This window comes from Lipotes vexillifer, unplaced genomic scaffold, assembly GCF_000442215.2.
Source record: "Lipotes vexillifer unplaced genomic scaffold, Lipotes_vexillifer_v1.1 scaffold168, whole genome shotgun sequence".
NCBI classification, from domain to species: Eukaryota; Metazoa; Chordata; class Mammalia; order Artiodactyla; family Lipotidae; genus Lipotes; species Lipotes vexillifer.
The window spans coordinates 1814251-1831482 of NW_006773947.1; the positions used below are offsets into that span (position 1 = coordinate 1814251).

Here is a 17232-nt window from a genome sequence, read left to right on the forward strand (position 1 = left end):
GCGACATATGGGCATAAAGGGAAAGAGAAATCATTGAAGGAGCAGTGGAGAAAGTAGGAAAAAAGCAAGAGAAAGTAGCTATGGAAGCCAAAAGGAAAGAAATTTTCAAGAACAAATGAGTGTTCAATGCTTCAGAGAGAGACCTGTCAGAGGAGATTGAGGAAGGGCTGAAGGAGAGGGCTCCAGGCTCATGCAGGGAGGTTTTTCTTCCTAGTCACTTCTCTATTATTCTGCTTTCCCTTGATTTTAATTGTCAAAGAAAGACTTTTTCTTGGTAAAGTTAGCTGCAAAATTTAAACACTTTTCTTTCTATAAATCTGGCTTCAGTTCCTTGGAGGAATTATTGTCATGAGCCAAAACTGATGCACAGAGCAGCCAACCAAGGCAACCACATGAAGAGCAAGCTGAGAAATAAGCAGAACGCACCCAAACTAAGGACTTTCCTTCTGGAACCTTCACAGTCACGGCCACCTCCGGCTCCGAGATGTCAAACTCAACCTGATCTCCGGCGATCACTTGGTCCCGGCAGCCAAGCACATGGGGGCAAAAAGAGGCACGGAAGATGCCTGGGGGCAGAGAGAGGCGTTCCTATCACACCCCTGCCAAGGCAGGTGAGCCCTGCAGCCGGCCCTGCTCCCCGCAGCTCACCTGGCTGCAGCCGCCCTCTGTCCACAGACACCTGCGCCAGGAACGTCGGATGCACTGGTTGATAAAAATGGACCACAATGACATATCGACCCGGACGCGGTATGAGTCCTTGCAAGGTCACTTGGTTCTGGGTGGGGAAAAAAAATATTCATCAAGCTGCAGAGTTATGAATAATTAGAATCACGGGATATTTTGAGGTTAAAAACCAAAACAACCTCGGTATTTACCCAAGAGAAGTGAAAATCCACATTCACAAAAAAACCTTCCCTTGAACGTTTGGAGCAGCTTTATTTGTGATCACAAACACTGGAAACAAACCAAATAACCCTCAGCTGCAGAATGTACAAACCAACTGTGGGACAACCATAAATGATGCTGGAGGGAGTGACATTTGGTAAACTCACTTTGGAAAACTATGTGGTGGCTTTTACCAAAGTTGAACATATAACTGAGCAATTGTATTCCTAGGTATTTAACAACAGAAAGGTACACTGTGTGTACAAAAGGCCATACAAGAATGTTCCCAGCATTCAAGCACTACTTGTAATAACCGTGTAACAAAGGGTCAGACTCCATTTTTTATGTTTGACAGTTTTCAAGCTCCATCACTCACCTATTATCTTTTGTCCTCCACCTGGACAAGCTAATAAGAAAGCCCAGGTGTTCATCCCTTGGCACACATGGGAAGTTCTAACCACACAAATTCCAGCCCATGGGAGAGGGAGCCCTCACCCAGACTCCCCACCCCCACCCCCTCCTAACCACAACGAAAACCAGATTCAGACCCCAATGCTTGCTCAGGTTTGAGCGTGAGCCCTGCTCTCCCCAGAAAGCCTCACTATGTGAGTAATAAGTCTTTTCAAACCGCAAAAAAAACCTACAAGAATAACAACAATAAAAGATTATCTTTCAGATGAGAGCTGTGCCTTGGAGGGTGACTGACTAAAGGTCATACACTAATTTTATAGCAAAACCAGGAATAGAGCTCTATTGTCATGATTTCAATTCATTTCCCCCGACTATTCTAGGTTGCCTTGCCCATACGGGATCTTACGAAATTTTCTCTCCCAAATCCTGTTAATTTCCTATCTTGATGCAATGTGAACTGACACAAGCCATCTCTAGGATTAGAAGGACATAATGGCATCAGAACAAACATTAAGTCCTGAAATTGTGTAATTTACAGTGAAAAAAAAGTGTATTCCCTTCATATACTTCACCTTTCTGCTCTAGATGATTAATCAATATGTGTTTATAGGGAATGTCCTGCCTACAAGTTGGGGCCGCAAAAAATTGGTTAGAGTTCTAAAAGCGCTCATGTTCTGATCTGGGAAGATAATTAATGACTCAACAATGTTAAGTAGCAGTAGCCCATGAAAATATGACCTATCCTAAGATGGGTCATGAAAAATTGCCAAATGACTACGTAGACAGCGATGCAGGAGGGAAAAGGAGCGTCAGGATGGGGCGGCCACAGACAGGATTAACCAGATGCCTCATGCCTGGGATTCTCCACAGTTGAGAGCAGAGGTGCTCAAACTTTAGGGGCATCCAGGTCCCCTGGAGGATTAGTTAAAGCACAGATTCCTGGGCCCCTCTTCAGAGTTTCTAATTCAATAGCTCTGGGGTGACGCCTGCAGATTTGCATTTCTAACAAGTTCCCTGGGGATGGGGACGCTGCTAGATGGGACCACACTTTGAGAACCACTGGTTTACAAGCAACACACTGAGGGGGAGCCCTACCTGTGGGGCCTTCAAGGTGACTCCAGTAACAGCGTCAGCAGAAGGTAAAGGGTCCTGGGGCAGGAGAGGGGAAGACCCACCACTCGGAACGTCCAAAATTAATGCTGTTGGAGGAGTTTCAGGGACCAAGGAGATACAGGTGGCACTGAAAAAGAGAATACTGAAAAATTACCAAAACCCAAAGAACTGTCCCCTGGTGAAGATACAGAGTCTGAGCATCAAAAGGATCCAGAGAACCACCAGCCTGTGGAGATCTTTATACAAACATACTCAGTGCTCTGGATTGGCCAAGTGTATTCCAGCTGCCCGCTTAGTACAATAAGCTAAGACAGAAAAAAAAAATCTTAATTTTGAAGGAAAGTAAGCTAGATGGAAACTTTTTAAAACTTCCCTCTCTAGGACTAAAATTCATTGTTAAATGAGATCAATGCAATGAAACATTATTATTCACCTCTAAACATCAATGTTGACATAAAACTATACAAAAACAAAGAGAACACACACCTATCATTTCTTTTAGGCACAGCCAGATTTCATTGTCTTGGTGGTTTCAACCATATGCATAAGATGTCATGACTGTATCCATAAATTATTTTTGAATCTACGTCTAAACAACCTTCCCCAAATCCCAATAATCACTGGTTAGCTAATTTTCATAACATAGTTGTGAGATGGGTCATTATTTTCATGTTTTTGTAAATGAGGAGTCTCAGACATTGAGATTAAAGGATTGGAACAAAGTTGAGTCTTGATGAAGGCTCAGAATAGAACTTCAGAGTAACTGCCCTCAAGGGTGAGGCTTAAACATTTCCCCCAGTTGCTACTGTGTCAGCTTCCTGATATGATGGAATTCTGGAAAGATTGCTGGGATGAATGATTTAGCTCTTTTTTTCTTTTTTTTTTAATGCATCACCAGCCTTTAGCACCTTGGCCTGTGATCACTTCTGAAGTCAAATATAAATCTACAGTCTTAAAGCATTAAGTATCACTCAGCACAAACAAGGGATAAAGGAAGGAAACACATTACCTTTCATTAACAAATCTCCCATAGCTGGCAATGCATTTGACGTGAGGTCTCAAATATTCCACTGAGAATTCTTCAGTGGGTATGATACAAATTTGATGCTGTCGAGCAAATACAAGAAGGTACGTCCCAGTTATCAGCAAAGTCAAGGTTATAGCCAAACACATTCTCCTAAAAAAACTGTTGAGGGCTTCCCTGGTGGTGCAGTGGTTAAGAATCTGCCTGCCAATGCAGGGGACACGGGTTCAAGCCCTGGTCTGGGAGGATCCCACATGCTGTGGAGCAACTAAGCCTGTGTGCCACAATTACTTAAGCCTGCACGCCCGCAGCTAGAGAAAAGCCCGCACGCAGCAAGGAAGACCCAACAACAACAACAACAACAAAAAGCCATTAAGAAATCATCCAGAGGAATTATAACTATTATTGTAAAGCAGTAAAAATCATAGGAGAGCACTCCCTCTGGCATCATTATGTCCAACAAATCCTTTTTACTATTATGCAGGATCACTGACTAAATTGCTCTTGGAATAATTATACAAATAAACAAAATCATGTGAAAGTTCAAAAACAACTCTCTGTCAGCAACTTTTGACAGTTTTTTCTCTCCTGCCTTGGGCCGATGCTGGCTCTTCAGACCCCTTGGCAGGGAGAGGCAGGGATGTGGTGGGCAACCAGGGAGCCTGCTGTTCAGAAAGAGGGTTGCTCCTGATACAAACAATCCTTCTCAATAGAGAATGACTTGTATCTCAGGCACATTTGGGCTCTGTCTCCAGAGCTAGTTTCTGAGTCACACAAGAAATTCAGTCATTAACTTAATACCTTTTATTTTAAATCAAAACTATTACCAGCTTGATCACAAAGCTATTTGGTAACAAGAAAATTTTAATTGAACACCTACTATATGCCAGGCACTGAGATGGTGGGATTCTGCAAGACCAAGATGGACACACTCCTGCCTTCCAGTCAGCCTTGACTCTGAATGACATCTGACTATTTCAAAAAGGGCAAACTTATGCTAAAAAGAAGGACGTTCAGCCCCATTATAATTTCCAAAAATGAAGAGGTTAAGATTCACTTGACTTATCATGTTTAAAAAGAGTCATCATTTTAAAAAGTCTTAAATTATTATATAGTTTATGTAATAATGTTTAAAAACTAAACTCCAGATAGTTCTTAAGAGAAAGCTCAACATTTTTAATACTGTCAAGCACAAATATCTAAAGCATATTAGAACAGGCTGGCCTGGCATTTCCCAGAGTGATACATGCTTAATATTAGCAGTATCAGGAAGTTGCTTCATGCTTAGATAATCTTATGTTCCCTGAGATATTTACTGTAAACCTGACCACCCCTTTCTAGCCCAGATCCCACTGCCTCTGTTTATCACAATTCTCAATATTTAAGTTATGCTATTAAAAGGGTATTTAATCTGCCAAAGCTGGCATTTTAACTCTTATAGTATATATCTAATTAATTGAAAATACTCTTCTTGGAATTGAGTAACAATGGTCTGGAAAAAAATACCAGGTGATTACAACCTTGAAAATTCTGAAGGAGTCTGCCAAGAAGCTAATAGACATAATAAAATAGTAAAGTGGAAAGAAAATAAACAGTAACTAATGGCATTTCTATACACCAGCAATAATAATAAACTAGGAAATATAACAACAAAAGATAGTTCATTCATAATAGTAACAACAAATACAAATTAATGAAATGGCGTTTTGTGAAATGTGTTCAGATTTGATGACTACACTTTATTGGATACTATAGAAAAGGCTCCAACAAAAGAAGCAGCAAAACAGATTTCTAGATGGAAAAATAAACATCATAACACTGGCAATTCTCTGCAGGTTAACTTTATAGATGTAACCCAAACCCAGCCAAAACTTTAATAAGCTTTTAAAAATATATATGGTTACCAATAAAAATACTTCTAAAATTCAGTGGTCAAAACAGAAGCGTACCAGAAGGAATCGGGCCATCCGTGCTTTGAGCCAAACGTCTGCATCTTCTAACAGCTCGTACACGGCAAGGCGACTCCTGCTGTCGGTCACAGCGCTCCGGCAGAGGACGCTACAAGAGGAAACAGTTTTCTTAACCTTACTCCCCTGGTCTCCCTCACTTTATGCCCTGTGGGGTTGCTGATTGCGCTTCAGTTTCTCCTGTTGTTAACCAGGTAACTGGCAATGAATTTCCCTGGAGGTGGAGTTTAGGAGGGATGCAGCCCATGATCAGTAGGGGAAAAAGAACCTTCCCACTGTGCTCTGAGTTGCACCTCTCAGGGCTGACGGCCTTGCACACCTTCTCCACCCAGCTTTTTTTTTTTTTTTTTTTTTTTAAGATACTGTAATAAGAACATGAGCCTGGAAAACAGAGGGTTGAGCCATAAATTCAACACAAACTTCCAAAAGCTTACTGTTGTGGCCTCTCCCGTGCGGAGCACAGGCTCCGGACGCGCAGGCTCAGCGGCCATGGCTCACGGGCCCAGCCGCTCCGCGGCATGTGGGATCTTCCCGGACCGGGGCACGAACCCGCGTCCCCTGCATCGGCAGGCGGGCTCTCAACCACTGCGCCACCAGGGAAGCCCTCCACCCAGCTTTATAATACTTGGTTTGGTCATCAGGAGAAATAGCCCCAGGGCCAGTAATGTCTAAGACACAGCCTTCTTGGAAATTTACCAATATCATTGGTACTCTTGGAGATTAAAGTTGCCTACTGACTTCACAATGACCATCTCATGTCGCGTCAGTAATGAGGCTGAAAAGCCCCGAGTTTGCCTTTAGAAGCTCAGTCTGTTCCTCCTAATGCTCCTTCCTCATTCTACCAGTCGTGCTCCTTCCCTCCACGGCATCAGAGGACATACGGAGCTCAGGAACATTTAAAGTAAGATTTTGAACTAAAGAATACAGCCTGGTAGTAAAACCCATAAAGGAAGTATTGTATTATGTGAGGAATGCTTCGACTTCATCCTCTAAAGTAGCAACTTTTCGGTCTATAAATATAATCTGGAACTAGAGACATACTAAAAGAAAATGACCATCTCTGCGAAACGTTTGAAATAATTAATGCAATACTTTTGAGGTGAGAGTTAAAATGAGCTAGTGTATAAAGAGCCATGGTTTGTGGCATACATTAGAAACTCAATAAGTAGCTGTTTTCTTTTCCCTTTTGTGCATGTGTGTGGGTGTGAATTAAAATGCATTTCTATTGGATTCTATTGGATTCAACCATAACTCTGAGAGTTAAATATATCAAGTGATTATATTAAGTGACTCCCTTAGATTGAGTTTTATCCTCTATTCAATTCTTACTAAGAGTAGACTAACAGTAATAACTGGATTGATTGAATCATTAGTGATCCCCTCTCTTACGGAGGGCATATCAGATTTATCAGAGTTATCACAGCACTATTTTAGAAAGCGGTGTTCCTACGAGCACCACTACTTTTCTGTTGGGATATTGTTTTATAACAACCTCACTTGAGAAATGCTGGGAAAGGTTCAAACCTCAGCAGGAGAAGCTGCCATGTTGAAAGGGTCTGTCAGTTGAAATAGGTTTTTATGGGTCAAATATTTTTCAATTGCATCATACTTTTGGACTCTATTACTTGCAGTCTGGTCATTTTCACTTATCCAAATGACATGCAAAGTAGAGAAAAAGGAAATATTTTAGACAAGTGAAAAGATACCATGGGACTTCCCTAGGAGTGGTTAAATACAATAATAGTAATTCCTAGTCTAATGCAGTATTGTCTTGGAAATCTAATGATTGAGAACTTTGGTGTTGTCACCACGTCCAAAGCCTAAATGATCTGCAGAATATCATGTACTTCTCTCCTTAAAACACCATTCAGGGCTTCCCTCGTGGCGCAGTGCTTGAGAGTCCGCCTGCCGTTGCAGGAGACGCGGGTTCGTGCCCCGTTTCGGGAAGATCCCACATGCCGCGGAGCGGCTGGGCCCGTGAGCCATGGCCACTGAGCCTGCGCGTCCGGAGCCTGTGCTCCGCAAATGGGAGAGGCCACGACAGTGAGAGGCCCGCATAACGCAAGAAAAACAAACAAACAAACAAACAAACAAAAAAAAACACCATTCAGACAAAGGTCCTGAAACAATGCTTATGGCTTGCGGAACCCTGGAAGGGTGTTCTTTCTTTCTTTAGTTTTGAAATCACTCCTCTGCTTGGCATAGAGAGTCTCAGCCTCTTCTGAGATTGTCAAGAGTCATGAAGGTCATTAAGAATGTTTCCTCCTATTTGCTGGGCCATCTCCACTTTGTACACTGTGGAGCAGGGATCAAGCCCTGATCTGCAAGGTGGAAGGGGTCAGAGAGCTGAACTGGAGGGTGGGCTTGGATGGATGGGGTATGGAGAAGCCATTCCCTAGGCGCTGTGACCAACAGTCTCCAGGACTCAGGGGGCGAGTGTACATCCCAGTGGTGCCTGATGTCACCTATAGATGAAACTAGTATTTTCAGAAAATGACAGAACATTCTAGGGAACTTTTCTGGGCCATCTGGTGTTCCTATTAAAAATGAATATATAATTACATTCTTTGTTTCTTTTTTTAATCATCACCCCAGAGAAAAGGGAAGATTAGATTTTTTAAGATTTTGAAAAGAAACTTTCACAGTTTACTTTGTAGGGTTGCCAAGAGTGTGATATTAATTTAATAACCATTTCATCAAGTCTCATAAAATTTTCCATTCCAAGCTACCCAAAGTAACATTTTTCATAAGTTCTTTAATTTGCAAAACAGGGAAAATGTCCAACTACCTCAAGTCATCTTGGGTTTGACAAAAAGCACATAAACATAGAGGTTATAAAATGTTCAAGGTCTTGGCCAAGAATTGGGAGGGTTCACTGTAGTTATCACCCCCCTGCCCTCTCAGGAGCCTCTGCCTTCCAGTGCCATTTATTCAACAATTAATTTCATGGGAAACATCCCTTGCACTGATTCTTTAATTAAAGTATACTCTGAACATTTGCATACATCTTTAAACATTATGCAAAGAAAACAATTTTTAATAAACCTTTGGTCAGCGCTCTTGGAAGAGATGAACTTTGTCAGGGTGAATCTGAGATTCCTTTGTCAAATTATTTTTCACCTGACGATCAACATTAATGATCCCCCGTTCTGAAGGGCGTGTTGTGAAGGCAGGAGTAGTGGAGAATGTGCCAGGCACCCACGTACTCTACACGGTGTTTGAGGGGAGAGCCCTGAGTTCACCGCCCCCCACAGGGTGACACACAGTAAAGCAAAAAGGTTGTGCTGCTCATGTGAATCTGAGACGAAATAGTAAGTAGAATGTACAGCTTTTCAAAAAAATGCAAGATTTTCAAGGTACTGCCTACGGAGAAGCCTTCTGATACCACGCTGGGGAAGATGCTGGGTCGCACAACTACTCCCCTGCTGGTTTTCAAGCTCAGCCTCCAAAAGGAAACAACTTTCCAAGTTAGATAAAAACTAAAGTTCCCACAGCTGACCTCCTGCCTGTCCAGTTACAGAGGACTTGCCCAGGCAGCATGGTTACCTGTATTTGCAGCTGTAGATATTCACCCGGCCTGCCAGGTCAGCCCCGGGGCCCTGCACGTGCACGTCGGCCTCAGACAGCTGGTCTGCTTCCGTGACATACTCGACCACGACCACATAGTGGCCGACCCTCGGGACCCGCAGCTGCAGGCGCAGCTCCACCTGTCGGAGAGCCCAAGTGGACAGATGTGAGATGTACTGGATGCGTTTCCATAGGCAACGGTGAAACGGGCTGAGCAGACCCCAGGAAGAGTTTTATATGTCATCATACTAAGAAATGTGGTCTTGTAGGTAGGGATGCCCAATAAAATACAGGACGCTCCGTTAAGTTTGAAATGTAGATAAGTAACACATAATTATAGTTGAACTGCAATTCAAATTTATTGGGGCATCTGGTATTTTTATTGCCTAAATCTGGTGACCCTACTTATAGGGGCCTCTACGCCTTCTACCCATATATTTGCCTTGTTTCCCAAGGCCAAAGATACTCCAAAACTTGAAGTAAAAAGGAATTTCCAATGGGAGATAAAAGGAATGAAAGTATGCCTTCAAGCTCTTTAACTGTTCTTTGATTAAAAAAGAGACTTTTATGAATGCAAATAATGACTAGTATGAATGCAAATAATGTAAAGTGATACACACACCCCTCTCCTGAGATGATGACTAATAATAGCTTGGTTTTCATACTTCCAAACCATTTTCTACATCTGAAAATGCACAATGCATACATACGTACTTTTTTTCTGAGTGGTTGTGACAGGGTCCATATGGGCCGCAAAACTGAAAATACTTACTACCTGGCCCTCTACAGATAAAGCACACCCACCCCTGACACTGCCTAGTGGTTAGGAGCATGCAGTCTGGAATCACTGTGCCTCCAGCTGTGTGACCTTGAGCAAGTTACTTAACATCTGTATGCCTCAGTATCCCCCTGGGTAAAAATGAGGATAACGTACTACCCACCTCTGAAGATTATGAGGATTAAGTGAGTTAATATGTGAAGAGCTCTTAAAACTGTATCTGCATGTTGTAAGCACTATATAAACGATGATTACAACTCTGGTTCTTGCTTTTTGCCACGACTTTTTTTTTAAACTCAATAGTATTTAGTGTGTCTATACCAGTACATACAGATATACCTCATTTTTCTAATGGCTGCCTACCATTCCATAGTATGAACGTAAAATCATTTATTTAACTAATCCCCTATTGATAGACACTTAGGTTGTCTCCAGTTTTTCCTAAAACATATAAGGCTATATCATCATCTAGCTATATCTATATATCTATGTATATATCTGAATCTATATGTATATTTATATCCTTATGCTAGTATTTCTGTAAGATTCCTAGAAGTGGAATTAGAATTGCTGGATCAAAGTGTATGTGCATATTTAATGCCTGAGCCAATATTGGAACTACACTCCTTAGCAGTTTAACCCACTTCGGCCCGTAAGCGCAGGCCAGCCAAGCTTCACCACACTTAATTAAAATCCTCTTGCCCCTTTCCTTCAGGAAATTCACATTTACTGCTCCTTCTGTACAGCTCTGAAGCCCACAGCTACTATTTTCCACAGTGATTTTTCTATCACTTAAATAATAGAAAGACTTCCCTCAGGGAGAAAATGTGGATTATCCACACCACTTTTCCACTCTGTGTTTTACAGTGAAATATGATGCTGCCATTGGTCCGTGTGGGGAGGTTATTGCCAGCATCTCTCCCCTGGGCACCTCCAAACCAGGGCTTGTCTGTCTTCACCCCACCATGGAACACACACAGGCCAATGATGAGCTTTCTCCCGGGAGTTATCATTGGCTGCCAGTTCTATCATAGCGCTCTATTATAAATATCTATTACTCTTCCTACTCTGAGTCCTATGGGTTGATTTTTGGAAGACTTGTTGGAAGGGTTTTGAATGTATTTGATGGTAATAATGGGTTTTGACAAGTCAGACAAAAGATGTAAATGATGGAAAACAGAAACCCTACTGTCGCTATATGTTATCAGTTATTATCTTTGAAAAAGGGAACTTTAACGAAACCAGTGTCACTCTGGAGGGATCTTTCCCATTTTATGGCACAAAACTGTCTTCACCTAGTTATCAGTGTTTCAGGGTAAAGACATTAAAGGTGGGTGTATCACATCCGTTGCTTACACAAAGCTAAGAGGGATAACTAACCTGCCTGATGTCAAAGTGAGGATTCAAAATGATTTGGTCAACATACACTTACTAAACACCTACTCTATGTCTGCGCACCAGCAAAGTGATGGACATGCAGTGGTAAACAAGACAGATCTGGTCTCTGCCCTCAGACAGACTTTAATCAAATAATTAGATAACTGGACAAATGCAATGTGAAATTACATGTATGCCAAATGCTCTGAAAAAGGGCTAAGAGGGGTGCCTGAGCTAGTCAGGAAGATGAGGGGGGAGGGTAAGACTTCCCTGAAGAAGCAACAACCAAGCTGAGTGCTGGAGGACAAGGAACAGACAGCCAGACCAAGAGGGGAGGGAAAAGCATTCAGCCATAGGGAACAGCCTACGACATAAAGGGTACCCTATAATGTACGTCCAAGTGACTGAAGGTAGGCCACGGTGACAAGGAACAGAGAGCAAGAGGAGGTATGATAAAATTGGGAGGTAAAAGGGGCAACCTTAGAGGACATTACAAATTTTTGTCTCTATCCTAAGAGCAATAAGATGTTATTGTAACGTTCCAACCGTGTATGTGTGAGGGTGGGGTGAGAAAGTCAGTGACGATTAGATACTTCTATCAAAATGAGCATGCTGACTACAGTATGGAGAACGAGCTGGGAGATGCAGTAAGCAGAAGCTGATGTGGGTGAGCTAATGGGGAGGTTACGTCAGAGATCCTTATGAAAGATGGTGGGGTGTTGGGCAAGAAAGAGAGATGGAGAGAAGTGGAGATTATTTTTAAAAGTTTGGGGAGTACACTCAGGAATGGGTTGGCTTTGGTGGGGGAGAGAACAGAAGAAGTCATGCATGACCCTGAGAAATCTGGTTTGTGCATTTAGATGGATGGGGGTGCCATTTACTTAGGTAGGGAACACTAAAATGGAATTTGAGATCCCTCTGAGATATCTAAGAGGTAATGTCAAGAAGGAAGTTGGCTGTGCTACTCTGCATATAAAAGGGGAGGTGTGACTGGACATACCAATCTGGGAGTTATCTGTGTAGAGTTGGTACCTAACATGATAGACATGGAGGAGACTGCTTAGGGAGAGACTACAGTGTAAAAAGACAAGGGCTAAGGGGACTTCCCTGGTGGTCCAGTGGTTGAGAATCCATCTTACAATGCAGGGGATGCCAGTTCAATTCCTGGTTGGGGAACTAAGATCCACATGCTGCGGGGCAACTAAGCCCGTGCGCCACAACTAGAGAGCCCGTGTGCCGCAACTACAGAGCCCCCGTGCAGCAATTACAGAGCCCATGTGCTGCAACTAAGACCCGACACAGCCAAATAAATAAATATTAAAAAAAAAAACCAAAAACACAAGGGCTAAGACTGAACCTCAACAAATTCTAACATTTAATGGCTAGACAGAGGATAAGCCTGCAAATGATATTTTGAGGAGGCGGCCGGAGAGGAAGGAAGAGACCCAGACTACTCTTAAATTCTGGAAAACAAGGCAAGAGAGTGGGTTTCTTTGTTTGTTAGTTTGTTTTTGGCTGCATCGGGTCTTAGTTGTGGCATACAGGCTCTCTAGTTGCAGCATGTGGGCTCTCTAGTTGCTTGCCCCGCAGCACATGGGATCTTCGTTCCCCGATCAGGGATTGAAGCGGCGTCCCCTGCAGTTCAAGATGGATTCTCAACCACTGGACCACCAGGGAAGTCCCGAGAGTGTTTTTAAATGGAAGGAGTATTCAACAAGTATTGAAAGCTGCTGAGAAGTTAAATAGATGAATAGATGAAGACTGAAAAATATCCATGGAATTTAGCAACAAGGGTATCATTGGAAACCTTGGCCAAAAAAAAAAAAAGAAAAAAATTAATGGAGTGGGAGGTGAAAGCCAGAGTGGTGTGATTTGAGGTGTGAGTGGAAGGTAAACAATTAGAAATTGTGAGTCTACTCAATTCTTGGTTTTGAAGGGGTCAAGAGTTATGGAGCAGTGGCTGAAGGATTGTGGGAGCGGGAAGGAGGGTTTTAATCAAAATAGGATAGAATTTAGCATTTTTTAAATGTAGGGTGGCTTCCAGTTCAGATGGCACAGGAATTCACATTTGCTGTACCCCATCTGCTCCAAGACACAGCAACCATGGATAAAATGCTTTAATAGAAAAACAAAAATTATGTTTGCGACTAAAAGTAGACAGATAATGGAACATAAGTAAAAGAAAAACTTCAAATAGCGTGGTCCTCTTGTCCTTCAGGTCTGGAAGCAGGCTGTTTGGGTCAGCAGTTCAGCATATGCAGAGTAAGGAGAATTAAACATGCTTCATATGAGACAGTGGCCAGATCCAGGCTCATTTTTTGAAGCCAAAGCATGAGGGTTCCTTCAAATCATGAAAAGCTGGAAAAAATTGCTGAAAATCTGCCACCTGGGTTTCAGCTTTATAAAAAACTGTGGAATTTGGGAACCAAAGATCAAAGATGAGGCCTCATGACCAAGAACTGCGTTAAGCACCCACTGGCTCAGTGTCTGAATCTGTACTACCCCCAGTATCACAGTAATAGAGGTTGGCACATCATAATGCCTCGCTCTGGGCTAAGGGTACAGAGGACCAGGCAGACACTGCAAAACTACTAGGCTGAGATGGATGTGGAGAAAGACAGAGAAGATAAAAAAGAACCTCTCATTCAAAGTAAGCCAATAAGCAAACAAAATAAGCCTCCACAACGTAAAGAAATCTAATGTTAAGAAAGACAGGCAGGGCTTCCCTGGTGGTGCAGTGGTTGAGAGTCTACCTGCCGATGCAGGGGACACGGGTTCGTGCCCCGGTCCGGGAGGATCCCACATGCCGCGGAGTGGCTGGGCCCGTGAGCCATGGCCGCTGAGCCTGCACGTCCAGAGCCTGTGCTCCGCAACGGGAGAGGCCACAACAGTGAGAGGCCCGCATACCGCAAAAAAAAAAAAAAAAAAAAAAAAAAAGACAGGCAACATTATCATCAACTGAAGATGAGTTCACTTCAGATGAAATGAACTTTATGAAACAGTCTGACAAAGGCTTTAAAATAAGTATACTGGTCCCTTATCTGGAACCCCCAAAATCTGAAAAGGAAATCCTGTTTTTGTAACTCATTTGATGGCAAAACCTAACCTAACCCTAACCAGGCAGCACTTGGTGGCAAAATCTGACCTGAACTGAGATAAGTCCACGTATATAGTCTTCACGTATCTTCCTTGGTGTGCCTACTCATGCTTTTCATTGGAGAAATATTAACCCGTTTGAGTACAAGGTGCTGTCCCGGACCCCACTATAGATGTTATGCATGTGTGGATCATTTTATCTTTTTAATATCTTAAAAATTCTGAATTCTGAAATATACCTTGCTCCAAGGGTGTTGAGATATTCAAAAAGATCAATAGAGTAACTCCTCTTTGAATAGCAAATGAAGCTATGAAATAAAAATTGGCAGCGGAGAAACAAGAAAAAGTAAATATGAGAAAGAGCCAATGAGAAATTTTTTGAGACTAAAAGTACAAATTACATGGAATTGGTAGGCTGAATAAAATCTAGACTGGAGATAGTGAAACAGAGCATTCATGTATTCTAACAGAGTCGTCCAGAAAGCATCACAAAGAACCAAAGAGATATAAAAATACGAAAGAGCATCTGGAGACAGATTGAGAGGCTCCAACATTCTTCCAGTCTGACTTTCAGAAAAGAAGATGTAAGGACAAGCAGCACAGTAACATCTGTAGAGATACTAACTGATAATTTCCCAGGATGAAAGACATGACTCTTCATATGAAAGTGCACTTTGAGTATTAAACTAATAAACAAAAATAAATCTGCACCTAAACATATCGTAATAAAACTTCAGAATATCACAAATAGAAGTCCATCTCGGAACTTATGGTTAAACATACTGGATTTAGCACACATATTTACTGATCCACAAAAATCCACAAAAATAAGAGTAAATACTTTTTGAATCATAAACCCACAAAGAAAAGAGAATTGAGAAGAGGAAAAGAACAGACCAGAGATATACAAAAGTTTGGAAGCTAGAAAGCAAATGGATGTTAACTAATTGAACAGACCAAAGAAAGTTGGAACCTAAGTGTGTGTGTGTGTGTGTGTGTGTGTGTGTGTGTGTGTGTGTGTGTAGGGTTGAGTTGGGGTTGGAAAAAATCTGGGAAATCTCCCAAAACATGAAACTAGATAAAGAGATTGGAAAGGTGGATGAAAGATAAAGAAATAAATTATCAAAGAAATAACTCAAGAAAGTTTCCCAGAGAAGTTTCTAGGCTAAAAGGGTCTGCCAAGAGCCCAGCACACTGGCTGAAACTACCTATATCAAGGCACATCCTTATGAAATTTCAGAATACAAAAAAATAAAAAGATGATGCCAAAAGGTTTAGGAAAGGAAAATCAGGTTGCATCCAAAGAACTGGGAATCAGAAGGTACCACAGGTGCTGGATTAGGCTACCTCTAGAAGAAGTGAGTCCCCCATCAATTTAAGTATTCAACAGAGGATAAATGAATAAATATCTGACAAGGATAATGTAGAAAGAATTCTTTCACAGGAAGGGAAATCAGATGATTCCTAAGACCTCTTCTAACTCCATTTGTCTCTGAGTTTTAGCTCAGAGATCTATTAATGCTGTGCAATAGAGCTTTCTGTGATGGCAAAATATTCTGTAATCTGTGCTGTCCAATAGGGTGATGACTAGACATATATGATTACTGAGCACTTGAAATGTGATTAGTGCAACCACAGAACTGAATTTTTAGCTTGACTTAAGATTAATTAATTTAAATGTATATAGACACATGGGCTAGTGGCTACTGCATCAGACAGCACAAGTCTGTAAGCCCTCAGATAAAACAGTAAAAATGACCGTTAAATAAAACTGGACAGCCCAGGGCTTAGTTTTGTGCATCATGCAAATAGAATAGCTCAGTGCTGTGGCTCTGGGCTAAGTCAGAGGTAGGGACAGCTCCTGATGAATCATCAGCATCACTTGTTGGAGATCAGCCCTTCCCAACTGTACCTCCCTGCTGTGTGGGGAACACACACATGCACGCATGCTCACGCACAGACACACACACGCACGCTCACGCACACACACACACACATGTTTGTATATATGTGTAGGCAGGTATATGCATTTGTATACACACAGAGCATGGGTAGGGAGAGAGACAGTGGACTGAATATCAGAATGGAGAGGAAGTAAGATCGCTTCGTTTTTCTTTATGCATGTTGTTTTACTTTTTATAACAAGTGTATATTTTTGTAAAATAAAAACTCAAATAAAATAAAAAGCAATGAAGACTAAATTTAAGAAATATCCTTAAAATCCTATAACCTCTACCTTGAAAATGTTAGGAATGTAGTTTACAAAAAGGTACACATCTAAATGGTCAGTGAGAGTACCATATATATTTTCATTCCACAGATTTAATCCCCCAAATAAACATTTTCCTCAAGGGTACGAAACAGAGAACATTGTAGAAAGGAAGGAATGGAAATATTGTGGAGGAAGAAAAAGGAAGTTTTCTTTTCAGTGTCTTCATTTTGAGGTAATGAGTGCTAATTGTTGATACACAATACTTCTAACTCAGTCTTAAAACAGTGTAGTCTTAAATTGTCTTGAGGCTCAGAGAACTCCCGGAAGAAAAGTAATGCCAAGATCTGTACTAACCAGTCCTCTGAGCCATGAAGGAGGTCCCTTTGGGAGCAGCAGTTCCAGATTATGAGCTCAAGGAATTCAGCTGCTACAAATCACCTAGGGATGAGCAGTCAGGGAGCATTGTATCCTTTTAGGGTAAGCTGTGTAATTTCTGGAAGCCTTGTAGAGAGATCTTGCCCTGAATCAGACAGAACAGGATGCCCCCTTATCAGCCCAGAGGATCAAAAGGAAAGGATTCTGTGGTCGTCCATGTTCCCCACCACATCTACTGCAGAACGTGCTCAGAGACTAGCCCTCTCATGGTTCAGTGTGCTGGACCACCCAGCCCCAGCCCGAATTAGAGAACTCAGCACACCTTTTATTAACACCTCTGAGGAAGTCTTCCAGGCTCCCCTGAATGTGAGAAGCAATTGCAGCCAAGGGTTTTCAGCAGACAGACTGGGAGGTAATAATAGTTTTG

The 17232-nt window shown here is 42.0% G+C and overlaps 1 protein-coding gene across 1 annotated transcript in view; it reads right to left on the bottom strand.

Annotated features, from left to right (window-relative positions):
- LAMA3 (laminin subunit alpha 3) overlaps window positions 1-17232 on the bottom strand; it is a 246918-nt gene that overhangs the window by 111508 nt on the left and 118178 nt on the right. Inside the window, exons 24-29 of the mRNA XM_007448619.1 lie at window positions 8947-9107; window positions 5383-5491; window positions 3419-3516; window positions 2392-2536; window positions 649-775; window positions 427-566 (exon numbers count right to left, since the gene is read on the bottom strand). Coding sequence (XP_007448681.1) covers window positions 427-566; window positions 649-775; window positions 2392-2536; window positions 3419-3516; window positions 5383-5491; window positions 8947-9107 — 780 coding nt within the window. The remainder of the gene's footprint in view (window positions 1-426; window positions 567-648; window positions 776-2391; window positions 2537-3418; window positions 3517-5382; window positions 5492-8946; window positions 9108-17232) is intronic.